This window comes from Chanos chanos, chromosome 7 (genome assembly GCF_902362185.1).
Source record: "Chanos chanos chromosome 7, fChaCha1.1, whole genome shotgun sequence".
Taxonomy (NCBI): Eukaryota; Metazoa; Chordata; class Actinopteri; order Gonorynchiformes; family Chanidae; genus Chanos; species Chanos chanos.
The window spans coordinates 5366659-5379166 of NC_044501.1; the positions used below are offsets into that span (position 1 = coordinate 5366659).

The 12508-nt window shown below is 39.6% G+C and overlaps 1 protein-coding gene across 1 annotated transcript; it reads right to left on the reverse strand.

Annotated features, from left to right (window-relative positions):
• Positions 1 to 1634: 1634 nt before the first annotated feature.
• LOC115817220 (B-cell receptor CD22-like) lies at positions 1635 to 11746 on the reverse strand. Its single transcript, XM_030780488.1, has 6 exons — positions 11629 to 11746; positions 5577 to 5909; positions 5159 to 5410; positions 4515 to 4775; positions 4180 to 4424; positions 1635 to 1838 (listed from the first exon to the last, which is right to left on the reverse strand). The coding sequence occupies exons 1-6, from the start codon at positions 11744 to 11746 to the stop codon at positions 1635 to 1637; spliced, it is 1413 nt and encodes a 470-aa protein (XP_030636348.1).
• Positions 11747 to 12508: the final 762 nt, after the last annotated feature.

A 12508-nucleotide genomic window follows, 5' to 3' on the forward strand; every position in this document is an offset into this window, starting at 1 on the left:
CAAGACCACTGCGGTGCATTTATGGCTTTTTTACAACTGTACTGTGGATGACAGAAGGATTTTCCCCATCATGGACAGGACTTCTCCACAGAGCACAACATAATTGTAGAAAAATCACCCAACAGGTGAGGTTGCATTCTCTTTATACCAGCTGTAGTTGGCCAGCGGATTAGCATCACTGCTGCAGGTCAGAGTCACTGAACTGCCCTCCACCATTTCACTACAGGGACTGACTGACTGACTGTGGTCTTCTCTAGAGTGTCTGAATGAGACACACACACACACACACACACACACACACAGTGAGAGTTCTGAGAACTCTTGGTGGAGCTCTAAAGACAGCTATAAGGGTGTGGTGTGATAGAGTGTGAATGTGCCTGTCTGCTCTTATCCACAGCCCAGTTAGGGCTGTTAATTCACAGAAGAGTCAGGGACTTTGCTGTCACTCATATCAGTCTGTGTACTGTATAAATATACACACGTACGTCAGAACAAGAATTCTGTGAACTGTCCTCTGGAGTTTTCCTTCAGCTAATGTCTTTGTTTTTTTTATTTACAGAAGGAATCCATAAAAGAGCACCTTTAATGCATATTTACAGAATGAGCATTATATCCTGTTTGCCTCACCACGAAGACTTTTCTCTTCTAACTTTAATATGTTTTCTAAGTATGGATGTGTTCTGTGATCATTGAAATGGTTATTTAGGGTCAAAGCAGCAATAGTTTTTTTTTTTAAATTTGTTTGTGTTTTTTTTTGTTTGTTTGTTTGTTTTCTAATTCTTCAGCCGTAAGGTATTACTGCTAAACTCAGCTATTTGAAAAACAACAAATCATATTAGTGTCTTTATGAATGAACAGGAGAATTCAGAAGAAATCAATGAACACATAATACCCCCCCCCCCTCCCCCTACAGACTTGGGTAACACGAAGCCAAACAGATTGATATCAGTGTCTAGTGCACAGATATCGTTCCAATACTGCTGTGATCATTCACACTGGTCTGGAGATTTAGTAGCCATAGTAACACAAGAATCATCCACAATGACAGACTGAAATGACATCTTTATTGAACATTAACAATGATCCACTTTCAGGTACAACAGGAAAATGTTTCAATATACACAACATTAAAATAATATCAGTATAAAGCAATACGAAATTATGATAAAAACCTTAAAAGACGTCTAAAATCAATATCACTGAAGGACAGTCACAGAAAAGCATTAGAAAAAAGTTCATAATCAGGAATTTACACTCATTTCATTTCGTGTCTCAAATGAGAGCTCAAAATGACAGATTTCAGTAAAAAATGACACTGTACAGAAAGTAAAAGAAGCATTTCTAATTATAAGCCAATTTACCGAAAGGCAATAGTTCAGTTAGTAATTTTACATTGGTCTCAGCATTGCATTAGAAACGTTATAGTTAACATTTAAATGATGAATGCATAAGTAAAATGTTGAAATATGTAAATGTAAATGTAAATGACAACTGTTTGAATATGCTCAACCCAAAAGACAGACCATGAACAGCATTGTGGAGTAAATAAAGAAACAAATAAAGAAGAAAACTCCAAGCTACACTGTCATTGAATGTCATGTGCCTGTGTTGTTTTCATGACATTGTCCCCATGTCTACATGTTAGCATATATATCATCATCAAAAATGTTAGAGACACGACGTGATGACTCAGGTTCTGAAAAAGAAACGTTGGCATACAGTTCACCATCCTGACTGGCTGAGTCATCCTGATTGGCTGGGTCATCTTGAGTGTCTGGGTCATGTGATGTGGTGTCATCACTCAAGCCCCTTGGTGGTTCATCATTATACAGACAGTTCTGAAAAACACATTAGAAAAGTGAGGGTTTTTTTTTCTTTTAGTTTTTTTAAGAGTTTTTATATGACATAAACCTAGATAATTATTCATTCTAGAGTATTTATAAGATGACTTGAGAATTCCTGTAAAAAAGAAATTCTGGGTAAAAAAACGTTTCCAGCTCCTGTCTTAATTCATTACCAACATTAACAGTGGTTTCCTGCATGACGTGAGTTTTATATCAGTTGATGAAGCAGCAATAACTCAACACACAGACAGAAAATGTTCCTCCCCTATACTCTGCTCAGTGGTCCATTGTAAAGCTCCTTAACCAAACAGGAGAGATCTTGACTTTCTGGGCCTGTGCTGATGCAGGGGTTGATCAGGGACAACTAGAGGGTAATAATCCCTAGTGTTTTCACCAGACAGTTTCCTCCAATAGAAAACAAGACAGTGGCACAGAGAGAGACAGCAAAGGTGAAATTTTTAAGTAAATTTATTATTGAGCAAACTTTACCCAAACTTTGCAAATGTCTCTTACTAAAATATATTAGGTAAAGCCAGCTTAGATTTCCTCCATATATTTGACCTGCTTTCTGAACACAAATGACTGTTTTAAAATCAGATTTTATTAACTAATCATTTTTAGCTCTTTGTATGAAACAGTTTTTAATTTTTGAAATGCAAATTTTCTAGGCAACACATAAAGACCAACAGTAACAATATTAAATCATTCACACCAAATTAAGTGTTTCAATAACAATGTATAAGGAAATTGTTCAAAGTAAATTTCCATTTCTGCCATTTTAAGACATTACCATAGCATTTAACATAACGGTTATGCTAAACAGGAAGTTCTGCGCATATTCTGCGCAAGGCATCATGGGACTTTGGAATATTGTAGACAGGACATTAACTTTTTTTGAGTAAATTTCACAAAACATTTTCTATTTGTTAGTTTCTACATTAATATTCTACTACATCTTACATAAAAATGAACTAATACCTAACGTCTCTTTGCCAGCGTATGTTTTCCTGTTTAAAATTAGGTAACAGAAAGAAGTATATCCAATATTATTAGAGAAAATGAGAGAACTTATTCATTTTATGTAGAGTTTATGTATTTATCTGTGGTGTATTTACAGCACCCCAGAGTTCTTTTCTACAGTGCAGTAGAGATTCTGTGTGTGGATGGTCTGACACAGGAGACTGTGGCTGTGTCATGGAGAAACCCACGGGTAAAAAGATGAAAATAAATAAACAAATAGATAAATAAGTAAATATAAAACTGAGACAGTGGCATTGAAGTCCATCATCCCCATTCACCAAACCTTATATCTCACTTGACTTACCACAGGAAAAGCAAACAAACAATGTTCAACACATGTTCCCAGTGTTCTGTGTTCTGCCATAATTAGTCAACAACACTTATGCCAATTCTCCTACACTATTTTTGAAACTCATATATGATGTACTGCATTATAACAGTTAGCCTCTTGCTGTATTGCTCGAGTTCCTCTAGAGGGCACTCTAACATGGCAGCTGACACACTGATATTTGCTAAAGATAAGGCCAATAGATTTGAGCTCTATGTTGTGCAAAGCCAGACAAGTGACCACAACTAAAACTGAACAAAGCACTAAACTGGACTGAGCTCAAAACTTTTACTCTGAACGGTTCCGAACTGAAAGCACCTGAACTGGACTGAACCTGAAAAGATCAAAGTGTGTCAGCACTGACCTACTGATTATACTTTTTATTGAATGTATCAATATAATTTTCATATTTTCATTTCCGTTTAAAAGCTTCAGCGTGAGTCATTTACTTGCAAAAGCAGATAAGTATAACGTGGCACTGTAACAGTACTCAGGTAACATCCCGAGAGATTCAGCAATAGATAAAACAACAACCCAACCAACAGCAATGACACCATCATCATCATCATCATCATCAACAACAACAATAATAATAATAAACAAGAATACGTGCCTGTTTTGAACTTTGTGCTGCAGGATTGCTCCCCCTTTTCTTCTTTCTGTTGATATACAAATGAATGAAGATATGATGAGGAAATAATACTTCTGCCAACAGTATATTTTTATACAAACATACTCAGAGGTAGCCAAGTATTAGTCACTGAGATTTTGAATGTAAAATTCCCACGTGTTGACTGACCTCATCCACATTAAACCAATGAGAAGTAGAGTTCCTCCACACACTGTGATCCCAGTAACTGTATAAATGACAGTGTTGTAGTCTCCTGAGAAAACAAAGTCCAAATCACTTCATCATAGCTCTAGTTAAGACAGATTTTATATGACAACATCTATGACAGTTTCCATACCTTTCACTGTGATTGGTACAGCAGTGGTTTTCTGAGAGCCATGTTTATTCTGGGCCTCACAGTAGTACAGTCCACTGTTACTGGACTGAATGTTGTTGATGATGTATCTCTGTCCATATCCTACAGGTGAAGTTAGACTCTCTTTATACCAGGTGTAGTTTATCTGTGGTGGATTAGCATCACTGCTGCAGGTCAGATTCACTGAACTGCCCTCCACTATTTCACCAGAAGGACTGACTGACACTGTGGTATTTCTTGGAGGATCTAAAGAAAACAAAATATACAAAACGCACAGTCATATTTGAGGTAATAATGAAACCATAAACATGAAGAGTCACATCATATCTTACTTACAAAAAACATTCAGAGATACAGAATTTGAAAACTGATGTCCATGTTGATTACTGGACTTGCACTGATATTCTCCACTGTCCTCAGAGCTGATCTTGTTGATCCTATAGGTTTCTTCTTTTCCTATAGTGACAGTTCCATTCTTCTTAAACCAGGTGTAATTGGCTGGTGGATTAGCATCACTGCTGCAGGTCAGATTCACTGAACTGCCCTCCACTATTTCACCAGAGGGACTGACTGACACTGTGGTCTTCTCTGGAGCATCTGAATGACACAGTCGATTAAAACTCACACAGACATATGTAACCTCTAGTGAGATGGTGTTTTTGAAAATCTTCACAAATAATGTACTACACAAGTACAAATACAATATCATAAATATCAGAAAATATTCCATAAAGTCTTACATGGTACTTTTGTGAACTACTGAGATCAACATCATTTTCACATCAAGTTCGGCAAAATATTAAATGCTGCAGTTTTAGAATGGCAAACACTTTGTGAATAAAATGTCTTTCTTTTTCACAAATTCACAAAAGTATCTAATGAGAGAAATATATGGACATGTGTGTAATATTATGCTACATGAACATATGTAATAATAAAATTCAAAATAAACATATGTGATCAATTTTTTTTTGACTCACGTACGACATTGAGAGTGACAGCAGGAGAGGGAAGATTCTCATGACCTTGTACAGCACACATATAACTGCCTCTATCCTCAGAGCTGACTGACTGGAGAGAGAGTTCATTGTTCTTCATGGTTTTGCTTGTTAAAACATGTCCATTTTTATACCAGATGAAGGTTGATGTGTTACTCAGAGAACAGGTGGTATTACATTTCAGAGTGACTGTATCACCCTCCATCACTCTCTCTGGAGTCTCCACCTGTAGGTCTGAAAAGAGGAGAGAACAGAGAAGATCTCAGATTCAGTCAAACCATCCAATGGATAATGAGCATTATCTGTCAGTTTGGTCACTCAGTACACTCAGTGTGAACACAACTGATGGGCTTTTTATACTGTTCACAGAGAGAACAGGAGATTCTGTGTGAAAACGTACCTGTAACTGACAGTGTAACTCCAGGTTGACCAATCCACCGGTCCTTATTTGTAATAAATCTGAATCGATACCTCCTTGAATGTGTCTGAGTCACATTAATCAGTTTCATGGTGCAGTTGTTCTGTTTATCTCCAAGGTCATGAAACTTGCCTTTATAATCTATGTCTTTAGACAAATCAGAGGGCTCCCCAACTTCATGTTTTGTCCAGAAAACTGTTTCAACTGTGTCACCAGTGGGATATTTGTAGGAGCAGAACATGGTTACTGATGAACCCTTCAGGACACAGATACTATCAGGAATATATGTCACACCCCAATTCTGACCATAAGTACCTGAAACACATAGAACATACATCATAATCATCATCATCATCATCATCATCACCATCATCAAATATGATGCACATTGATACATTAAAAGAGCGTCATTTGTGTCTAAACAAATGTGGTGTGAGAGAAGTGTCTGGATAAGTGAATTCAGAATAAATGACATTCATGGTTGAGTGAGGTTTGATATTAAGTTTACTGAAAACTTTGTTGGAGCTGTTACTTGTGATTTTGTTTGTGTGACTAGATCTCAGAGTGATACTGTGTGTAAGTTACTGAGCCAACATCAAATTTAGAGCCAGTCAGAAGGCAGAAGAAAAACAAGAAAGCTTTTTTTTTTGTCTAGATTTGTTAGCTGTATGGTCATTGTACAAAGAAGTGTTAAGCACAGTTACACAGTCTCTCTGATCCATTTCACATACATTCATCTCATACAGTAGAACCTTTCTTAGTGAAATACAAAGCACAGAACATAGCTCATAGAGACCAATGAGACATTTATACTCTAGTGCTGGTACATTTCAAATGCATTCATTTTCTGCAGTTCGAGTTTTTTCTTTGTTCCATTTCATTTTTAAAAAATAAGGAAAGAGAACAGACTTACCCTGAACAATAAACAGAAAGACCAAAGAAGGAGGAAGAGACATTTCAAATGATGGCACCACAATAACCTGTGTAATAGTATTGTTTTGGTTTTATAATTGCTAATAACAATAGAGAAAGCAAAAACACTTTTACACACCATTATCACTGGTTTCAATGTTATGTAAAACATACATTTCAAATATAGTTTGTTATTCTAAAAGCTTTTCTGACTTGCTTATTGCTCCAACTTCAGGTACAGTAAAGTCAAAGACATGAGTCAATTCATTTCTCACATTACTCAGCAGATGAGGGTTTAATATTATATTCCATTTGAAATATAGTTTTTTTTAAAACTGCAGAAGCTCTTTAAGAAAGAAAGGTTATTGTCTTGTGTCTCTTACCATGGTGTTGCAGGTCTCAGTACCATCGTCTGACTGCCACACTGAAGTTGTCACACATATAAATATAGTCAATTTGATAAACTGTCCTCAGAGAGTGTGGTTAACACTTTTACTGTACACTTCTTCCTCACTTCCTCTTCTCATGTTAAAACATCTCTCTCTCTCAAACAAGTCGTCTGAAATCAGCCTTCAACTACAAATCATCCCTCTTCTTCCCTGATGAATCTTACTTTTGTCTTTGTGATCAGAATTCCTTTAGTTTCTCTTTGTCTTTACAGAGATGATTCACTGAATATTCACCATTTGGATTTAATCAACTAGAAGACTGAACTATCAAACCAAAGTATTATATGAACTATAACTGTTATTAATTTCCTCTTACACATGAATAAAAAATCTTTATGATAATATAAGAATTCTTCATTCATCTTAGTATGAAAGGGTTAATGAATAACGTATGCCAAAAGGCTTGGGGCTTGGTCATAATTCACAGTAAGACAAAGGGGAGCTGAAACTCCACCCCGTCTCTTAGAGAGAGGGGCGTTTCACAAGGTTTATTTATTTTTTTTATTTTATTTTTTTTTTTTTAGATATGATTGCTGCCATGACTGTTGACCAACTTCACTTCCTGTAAAGACCTAAAAACAGAAAGGCAAGGTAATAAAGATAAATCATGAAAATGAAAGCTTCTCTTAAATGGTGCTAATTTTAAATAGCCAAACAAAAAATTCAAAAATGGTCTGAAAGGGCAAAAATTTCAAAGATGGTCTAAGACTACACATTTCTTTGAATACTTTAGTTCAGGTCATGAGTAAAATATACTATTTCTTTATGAGTTTTGGCAGAACATGTACTTTGTCAGTATTTAGTCTGACACAGTAAGCTCATGAAAACATTAAAGCTAGTTTGATAATTACATAACGAAGAGAATTTTTCCTCATGTTTGTACTAGTGTCTCTTTCTCTCTCTGTCTCTTTCTGCATTTAGAATAACATCTTCAGTGTTTGTGGTTTTAAATGGTTTTCACTTTGTTTGTCCTTCTCAGTATGAAGGCGACAATAACACCCTTGCTGGGCTGGGCTTCACGGGTTCTGCACTCGCATGGTTCAAGTCCTATCTGTCTGACCGTTCCAACCAGGTCTCTTGGAGGGAATCGGTCTCCTCCACCCGCCCTTTACACACAGGTGTCCCACAAGGTTCGGTACTAGGTCCACTCCTCTTCTCTGTCTACACCAGATCACTCGGTCAAGTTATCTCCACCCATGGCCTCTCTTACCACTGCTACGCTGATGACACACAGCTGTTCTTCTCCTTCCCCCCCTCTGACTCCCAGGTTCAGCCTCGCATCGCAGCCTGCTTAGCTGACATTGCCTCCTGGATGTCTGCTAACCATCTCAAACTCAACCCAGAGAAAACGGAGCTTCTGTTTTTTTCCTGCTAAGAACTCCCCAGCGATCGACACTGCAATCACCATCGAGGTATCTGTGGTGTTCCCCACCACAGCAGCCAGAAACCTTGGCGTAACCCTCGACAACCAGCTGACCTACTCCGGTCACATCGCAGCAGTCACTCGATCCTGCAGATTCTCCCTATACAACATCAGGACAATCCGCCCATTCCTCACACAACAGGCGACCCAGCTCCTGGTCCAAGCGCTTGTCATCTCCCGCCTGGACTACTGCAACGTTCTACTGGCTGGCTTGCCGGCCTGCGCCATCAGGCCACTCCAGCTCGTGCACTGCTCACTGCGTTCCACTGGCTTCCGGTAGCAGCCCGCATCCAGTTCAAGACACTGGTGCTGGCCTACCAGGCCACAAGAGGCTCCGCCCCATCATACCTTCAGTCTCTTATAACTCCGTACACCCCATCTAGGACCCTCCGCTCTACGACCTCTGGACAACTGATGGTCCCCTCACTCCGGGAACCCGGCAGCCACTCCTCCCGACCATGCCTCTTCTCCGCCATTCCCCCGAGGTGGTGGAACGACCTCCCCCATGCAGTCAAGACTGCGGAATCTCTTACCATCTTCCGCAGGAAACTGAAAACCCACCTCTTTAGAACACACCTGTCCCTCAACGCCTAACCTCCCTTTCCTGGAAAAAAAAAAAAAAAAATCTGTATCTGCATTTGTCAAAGCATTCCAGCGACGCAATGTGAAGGGGCAATTTGACGCTCAGTCTTATTGTGATCTCTGCTCACAAGGTATTAGAAATCCGACTGATGCACTGATTGTAAGTCGCTTTGGTAAAAAGCGTCTGCCAAATAACTAAATTGTAAATTGTAAATTGTAACACAGAAAAAGAGAGCTTAATACATCCACTTGAGAAACACAATCACATGTACACACACACACACACACACACACACATATGTAGTTTCCATTTCACACACAGCATATTTTGTGTAGGTGGGTGGGGGGAGGTGTTCCCTCAAACTGCCTTTTCTCTCAGAGCAGTGACAGTTTTGTCGAAATGAGCTCCACCCATTAACATTGAGCAGTTTGATTAGACTTCCTCATCCACTCAGTCCTGACCCATCCACTCAGTCCTGACCCAGCATAACGACTCCAGCACTACCAGCCACTCAACATCTGATAGGACAAGAAGGTCTTAACACAGGTCTAATATGAAAAAGAAACTTCTGGCATGAAGATTAAAAGGTGGCTCATGGCCAGAGTTTCAAAAGCAAAATCTGAGCATCTGATAACAGAGTCAATGAATCTGTCCTCTGAAATGTTTAGAGAGAGAGGTAGAGAGAGAGAGAGAGAGAGAGAGAGAGAGAGAAGGAGGGAGAAACAGAGAGAAACTGAGAGAAACTGAGAGAGAGAAAATATGAAAGCTTTCCTTTGTTCATTCAGGATCAGTGCTAGCGAGGCGATCATGTCCATTGCTGTGTAATTTTCACCCTTAAAACAGACAGGAGAAGTGAGTGTATTGACTCTAATCTTCACTCCAACCTTACCCCTTATCATGGCTTCAACACTGCCCCTAGTGGTATAGCATATAATTGCTGCTTTGAGAGGAAGAGCAGTGATGATGGTGACACTTAAAGTGGAGATGTCCCTCTTCTGGATGAAGTAATAATCCGCAGGCTTAACTTTAAGGATTGAATCCTTTCGCCAGCGTCATCAATGCAAACAGAAGGACCACCAAAGAAGGACTACTGTGCTACTGAAAAGGCTTGTGGAAGAGCACACACACGCACACACACACACACACACACACACACACACACAAACACACACACATGCAAATACATCCTTTGAAAAAATAATTTAAGGATACAATTCTTCATATTCAGGGTCAGCATATCTTCCTCGCACACACACACCACCCTGTCTTTCCCATTACTTTGAATTGAGCAGCAGGAAACAGGAAACAGGAAACACATCTTTTTTCATCATTTGATTAAGTGTTACATGAACAAATGGTTTGTAGTCAGGCATCCACTATTACAGGTTCATGTGGAGTCTGCAGGAAAGTGATGACATCTAGTGGCTGGAATGAGTAAGTTCAAGTTTTCGAGTGAGTGAGTGTGAGTGGGCAGAGTGACTGACATGTTTCTCTTTACCATGACTAAAAATGTAAACAAATAAATGCCAGTTTTCACATTGCTATTTTGTCTCCCCAATTTATTCCTTTTAATTCCTATATTCATGACCAAAGTCACAGTCCTGTCTTTGCTTTTCTTTTCTTCTCTTTTTGTGGAAAAGGTTTTCTGTCATTTCTGTACATTTATCATTTACTTGTTGGTGCATTGTGTCCTGCTGTTCTATTGTACTGTGTGTCTGTCAATCACAGGGTTCCCCCTTCTCCTGGTGGTCAATTACCGTTTACATGCCTTTGGTTCAGTGTTGACTATGGAGATGCAAGTGCGAGCAAGCCAAACTTGGCAGAATCAGACCCCGTTTATTTCCTCCTCTTAGATTAACTTAAGTTCACAATATCTATCTTTTTGAATTCCCATGTTGTTTGAAGTGGAGAGAAAATTTATCTGTAAGCACTTTCAATCTGTGTGAAATACTGTCAAAAGTTGCTAACTTGCTAATTACCCTCCTTGTTGTATTTGTATGTACCTACTGATGTGCTAACGCTAGCATACTAGCATATTAGCTAAAGTCGCTAACGTTCATTCATGGATACATTGGTCACAAGAGCAGAGATAATCTCTCATTGTCTCACTGTTAACATATTGGTAAAGGGTCAGAACATTTCATATAACTGTACCCAACTCATGTACAGTTTAATCCAGTATAAGTTTGTTTCGAATTCAGTATCTTAGTTATGTCCATTTTTCTTCTCTTGTATTGTCATTGTATTTGTCTTTGTCAGAAACCACATCCATAAACAACAGTAAGTCAAAGGATCATGTGGTTGGTGTATTGGAATTAATAAGGAGAAATTCCTAACTTCTTCCCTGACTGGATGTCCTGTGGCGGTTCCAAGCTCCTCCGATTCTGCAACCTAGCTCGTCAGTCAAGTTTTTAGAATTACCCACTTTACAAACTGGTCCTTCCAGCCGGATTGGGGGAATTGTCACTGTAATGATTTTCTCCGGTCATGACAACAGCCAGCTTGAGAATGAGGGATTGCCCATAGTCTGTCCTAGAAGAAAGGCTCATCCCCCAAACTAACTTGTGGTCTACGACCTTTCCAGTAATAGCAGAAGAGAGTGTGCTTCAACCACCAGACCACACACTCCTCAACACGAAGATAGTGATTCAGAGTGAAAAGACTCACCAGGCCCTAGGGAACCATTCCGCCAGCCACCGAGCTCTTGGACACTGATGGATTTATGGAGCCCTCGTACAGAGATAGAGCAAGAGAATGCAGCTCTGCATATGGAAATGAGAATCATCGCCACCCCATCCTACGATTCGTGGAGTACAGGGACAACCTGTACAGGCGTAAGGATCAGATGAGGAAAGACATAGAGGAGCTGTGATGCAGCGGCTATCAGCTACCTGAAGTAATGAAGGTATTCAGAGACATGGAGCGTAAGATGGAACAGCTCATGGTTAGCAAGCCAGCTGAGCAGCTGAAGGCTCCAAGGCAAGAAGAGTATGATTCACCACTGGCCCAGACTCCTACTCTGAAACCGACAGTCAGTGCACATCAGAGAACTAACATATGAGAGACAGCATCCGACCAGCCTACACCTATGCCTAGAGGTAAGTCTTTAAGCCTAGCTAGCAAGCAGCATGTTTGACAGCCGGAGTCAGGAACAGGTTAGAGAAGCCACAGAACTCCATCAAACCTGCAGTCGCGGCTCCAAAGCGATCAGTCACTTCAAGATTCTTTCAAAGAGGATTATGCTGAGTCATAGGGTGGTGCGTCAGAAGAAAGTGATGAGTCTCAGGTTATTCCTACTCATTGGTCAGGCTACAAATTTGCTCCCTCCAAGACTGCTCGATTGAGAGACAGGAACTCCAGCTCAGTGAGACAGGAGTCACAAGAGTATAGCACTCCTAGACAGGAACTGAGCTCTCCAATGGTGATGAATTATGACAGGACCTACAGAGGACCTACCCCAACTATCCCTGACTTTGTGCGTCCAGACCCCAGAGAGTTCTCCCAGTTAAGAACAGCCGTGGAGAATATTTTGCCTTCTGACGCTACA

What these genes read in the sequence shown, in the direction of transcription:
- LOC115817220 (XM_030780488.1), bottom strand. Translation starts at nt 11,746, where the DNA reads ATGATTCTCATTTCCATATGCAGAGCTGCATTCTCTTGCTCTATCTCT. An exon ending in AGTTACACTGTCAGTTACAG is followed by an intron (nt 5,411 to 5,576) that starts GTACGTTTTCAC and finishes TCCTCTTTTCAG; the next exon opens with ACCTACAGGTGGAGACTCCA. An exon ending in TGTATCTCTGAATGTTTTTT is followed by an intron (nt 4,425 to 4,514) that starts GTAAGTAAGATA and finishes TGTTTTCTTTAG; the next exon opens with ATCCTCCAAGAAATACCACA.